This window comes from Alosa sapidissima, chromosome 3 (genome assembly GCF_018492685.1).
Source record: "Alosa sapidissima isolate fAloSap1 chromosome 3, fAloSap1.pri, whole genome shotgun sequence".
NCBI classification, from domain to species: domain Eukaryota; kingdom Metazoa; phylum Chordata; class Actinopteri; order Clupeiformes; family Clupeidae; genus Alosa; species Alosa sapidissima.
In genome coordinates, this window is record NC_055959.1 from 33,863,632 (window position 1) to 33,868,631 (window position 5,000).

At 47.4% G+C, this 5,000-nt stretch overlaps 1 protein-coding gene across 1 annotated transcript in view; it reads right to left on the reverse strand.

Annotated features, from left to right (window-relative positions):
* Nucleotides 1-868: 868 nt before the first annotated feature.
* prrt2 (proline-rich transmembrane protein 2) overlaps nucleotides 869-5,000 on the reverse strand; it is a 12,024-nt gene continuing 7,892 nt past the window's right edge. The window contains exons 5-6 of the mRNA XM_042087228.1: nucleotides 4,385-4,514; nucleotides 869-4,079 (exon numbers count right to left, since the gene is read on the reverse strand). Coding sequence (XP_041943162.1) covers nucleotides 4,063-4,079; nucleotides 4,385-4,514 — 147 coding nt within the window. The 3' untranslated portion in view covers nucleotides 869-4,062. The remainder of the gene's footprint in view (nucleotides 4,080-4,384; nucleotides 4,515-5,000) is intronic.

The following is a 5,000-nucleotide window of genomic DNA, read 5'->3' on the forward strand; positions in this document are numbered from 1 at the left end:
CTCACCCTCTCTGTGTTGCACACACACACACCACATTAAAAGTGGACCATGCAACACACGAATGTACACTCAGAAAACACACACACACACACAACATATGAATGTACACTCAGAACACAAGAGCAAAGAACACATGCACCAGAGCATCTGTGTCTAAAAGCTGAATTCTGCACATCTGACCTGCACTGATATCCACAAACAGTACAACACACATGCATAGTAAATAATATACACACAGGCACGCACACACACACACATGCACACCAGTATATCAAATATCCAAAATGTACCCTCTTAAAGGTATACTATGCAATATTTTCACCTTAACATAACCTCTACGAAGCCAATTTGATGGTAAACAAACCTGTAATAGGGGAATTGTTCACCTAGCATAGCCCTATAGCACAGGCATTACCTTGTCAGTAGATATAGCTCTTTGGAGTTTTTGCCTGTTGTTAATCCTTCGCCTCCACAACAAAAGCATTTTCATTGTGTACAGGGGGAACAAGCAATGAGAAGTAGGCTATTTACAACGGCAGAGTAAAATATAAATATATCGTGACTCTAGGCTCTACAGTCGCTAAAAATACCTGAAACTGCATAGTGTACCTTTAAGCACAAACACTTAGAAAGCATGTAGGAACACAGGCACACACACATCATGTCAACACACACTTAATACACACTCACATACACACAAATACACTTAACACACACTCACCTACACACTCACCACACACAAATAGGACATTCATAAATGCCATCCAAATATCCCCCTCTACCCCAAAGCCCAAACTCTTCCATGAAACTTTTTTAATGTTTTCCATTTCAGTAAGTTGAATACAGAAAAAGACATATGGCTGAGAGTATATGTTTCTGTTTATGTATATGCGCATATAAAAACACTGTGCTACAAAAATAGAGGATCACACAGCAACAATCAAGTTTCCCTTATGCTAGTGGTGAGCGAACTCCCCGGTGACAACACAGTAGGTTATTACAAAAGGTTATATATCAGTTATAGATAATCACTCTTTGGTGATGCATCTAGTTATTTAGAAAAAAAACACACAAAGGCTCATTTTGTGTTCAGATTAAATACTTCACAGTAAGTTCACATCACACAACACCAGGGCACACAAGTTGACAGCAGTACAAAAATATGCTGAAAGTGACAGGATCATCTCTTCTGTGGCCATGGAAGTCGCCATAGCAACTGCCCAGGTACCCAGAATTCTTCTGGGTATGAGGCGACATGTCTGTCTGTCTGTCTGTCGCATACATAATCTCCTGGAAGAGAGGGGTTCACTAAAACCACCCGAGCCAAGCACTTTGCAACCACAGCCCAATTCACAGAGGCTTGGCCTGGGCTACCCAGCTACATAAATGGCCTACAGACACACTAACACTGACTAACACAGAGACATCGCTAACCGCTAATGCGCATCGCTTCCATAATGACATATAAACACAGTATTGATGCCTGTCCAGTATCAAAAGGCTATAGAGAGAATATAATATGTGTAAATATTAACAGTATACTGTACAGGAAGAAATAGTAGTAATATATATTATATGTAGAGGGAGAGCTGAGTTGTTGTTAAGTATGTCTAAAAAACAAGTTGATGTGACTTGTAGCTTGTAGTGTCAGTAGCAATGTTTGGGTTTGCTCAACAGCAGCTGCCCGCACAACTGGGATCTGGGCCAGACTGGACTGGAGCTGGGCTCACATTTGGGATCTGGGCCGGATCTGGAGCTGCACTCGCATTTGGGATCTGGAGCTGCACTTACATTTGGGATCTGGAGCTGCACTCGCATTTGGGATCTGGAGCTGCACTCGCATTTGGGATCTGGAGCTGCGCTCACATTTGGGATCTGGAACTCACATTTGGCAAACAATCGAGGCAAATGTGTTTTCTTTTAACTTGAAAATGTCAACGTTTTTGTGAACCAAATTAACTAATTTACCCATAAAAATGAACTAAAATGTTTAAATTTCTATGGTGACCTTTAGTCCAGCAGCCATGTTTCTATGGTGACCTTTAGTTCAGCAGCCATGTTTCTATGGTGACCTTTAGTCCAGCAGCTGTGTTTGCTCGCCTGTGTGTGTAGATGTTCAAAGTGAACTCACAAAAATTAAAAGCTGTTTAAAAACGTGTGGCCAAATATTCGTCTTTGTGTTTGCCATCAGCAGAGCTCTGAGCCAGACCCCAGTGTGTCCACTGAACCGCTGAGGAGGGGTCAGTGTGTGTGTGTGTGTGTGGGGGGGGGGGGGGGGGGGGGGGGTGGAAGTGATAAAGGTGGAAAGAGGGGGCAAGTTGCAAGTTGGCATGGTGAAGTGCCGTGTTTTGCTTTAATGAGGATAATCACAGCAACACAGGAGGGGGGGGGCAATCTGTTGAGTACATGTGCCATTCAGCTTCACTTTGCAATGTGAGTGTCTCAATCTGTTGAGTACATGTGCCATTCAGCTTCACTTTGCAGTGTGAGTGTCTCAAAGGATAGAGTCAGGGATCTTAAACGAGTTTACACTCTCTCCATCTCTCTTATTCTAATTCTCTCCATCCCTCTCTCTTTTTCTCTTTTTCACTCGCTCCTCTCTCTTTCTATCTCCCATTGTATTAGTCCATAGTTCTCCCTGCTTGTGTTCACATTCTTTCAGCGGCCTCCATTTGCAGCCCAGGCGCCGCACATCTCAGCACAGAGTCACATCTGAGATTTGCTCTAGACATCTCAAAGTCCACTCCAAGTCCAAACACCTGTGTGTGTGTGTGTGTGTGTGTGTGTGTGTGTGTGTGTGTGTGTGTGTGTGTGTGTGTGTGTGTGTGTGTGTGTGTGTGTGTATGCGTGCCAGTCCTTGCGTGGCAAGCAGCTTGAATATTAAATCTGTCCTCTGCTCTGAAGGTGAAAGATGGGCGAGGGAAAGAGGGGCCACACAAGTCTCTGTCCATCTCTGACGAGTGTGAGTGTGTGTGTGTGTGTGTGTGTGTGTGTGAGTGCGTTCTCCAATGCAGGGTTCCGTCTGGTTCCATCCGGTTCTGCCTGACTCATCAGCTGTGTCAGGTTGTAGCACATCCCGCCCAATTGCTCTGGATCTGTCCACTGCAGTAGCATTGGAGAGCATGACGAGAGCTGGCAAGGACTGCTTGGTGTAAAGCAGTACCCCAAAACGCACACAAACAAACACACACACACACACACACACACACACACTCTCACACACACACACACTCTCACACACACACACTCAGCCCCAATCCCACCCCTAAACTCTCAAGACAGAAATGTCCCCTCAGGTTTGTGCGGCATGTCTGGTCAGATTCAGTGCTGTGTCACCGTGACGACGGAGGGGCCGGGTCATCTCCGAGACTCAGCTGAAAGTGGGCCGCGCCACATAGCGGAAGCACGTGGGGGGGTGTGGTGGGATGGAGGGGGGGGGGGGGGGGGCACTGTTCTCCCTCTCTCTCTCCCTCTTCATCCTTTTTTCTGTCCGTCACCCTGAACCCTTCTCTCCTTCGAGCTAACAGAGTGCTTACAGTCCAGCTGTCCTCCATCTAAAGCTGTGAGCTAATAGAGGTCGCCGTGGTTACAGTTCTGTCCTCCATCTAAAGCTGTGAGCTAATAGAGGTCGCCGTGGTTACAGCTGTATATTTGGCAACAGCACTCCATGTTAGAGGAGGGGATCATTCGCTCACCGAAGGGCCGGACGGTCCTGAGAGTGGATCTGTCGGAGTGACCCGGGGGCTTTGATCGAAAGGTTCTGGGTGGACGAAGGTGACACGGGTGCTGTTGAGCCAGGTCCGATCCACTCCAGAATCGGGTCAGTGCTCACTTGTGAGCCTCTCGGCAGCATCATTTGTGATCCAAGGATACGGTAAGCCCGGGCAACAGCATTCCGCAGGGATGAGCTGAAGGGATGCTGAGATGAGGTATCTAGCAAATAAGGGAACGGGGGGGGGGGTCGTCATAGAGATGAAGCAATCGAGAGGGCTGAGGATACGCCGCGTAGTCCACAGGGGTCAAGGGTCAGAGTCTCCGGCCAGGCGAGTGCCGCTCCTCCTCTCAGGCCTTCACATTTACTGTAAAAACAGGAAGTACATCGCATGAGGCAGGAAGTAGAGTTTGACCAGTGGCAGTATGGTCACGTCACTACTGCATGCTCGTTATTGATGACAAAGACTTGTATACATTCCACAGTCACTGTGAAAAAACAGAATGAATCAGTGTTGGCCATCAGCTAAAGCGCTTACACATAAACAGGCCAGTAAGTCAAATGAAAGTGTTGTGTGCATCAGATGGTGACACATACACATCAGGGAAAGGATGGAGAACATGGGTGAAAGGTCACTGTGAAAATATGGAGTAAAGGTCAAAGGTCACTTACTGGAGAGGTTAACAGCACATGCCACGATGATGACCACACCGCCCACCAGCGACACCACGGACAGTAGCTTAGCAACACGACCCAGGCGTCGCGCACCGTCGATGTTCCCCTGTTCTAGGCTGTTCCGAGACTGCAAGAACACAGAAGAACCACATGCTCTCAGTGTAGGCACACTCAGGGCGTTCACTGCGGTTCCAGAGAGAAGAACACTGTAACAAACACCCTGGGAGACTAAAAGGCCCCGACACTGGACACACACGCCAGGGGGCCGATTAATCGATGTGGTCAACTGCATGTGAATCACGCCGCATTATAGGATCCAGTCCACTCAGCGCAAACTCTCGTTCACTCAAGCCAACGAGGCCTCCAGATAATCAATGGATGTGATCGGGTCAGCCTCAGTGGTCTGTGATCATCTCCTGGCCTACATGGGCGACACACAGACAGGGGGAGTAGCACAAGCAGTCCATCTCTCTCCTCTTTGTTGTGCATAAATAATACAGCGAATCATAAATAACATGAATAAATGATGCTGAGAGTGGATCGTGACTGTGGTAAACAATCATGTCCTCGCGTCGGGGAGCACAGATGTGTGTGTGTGTGTGCTTTGGCTGCC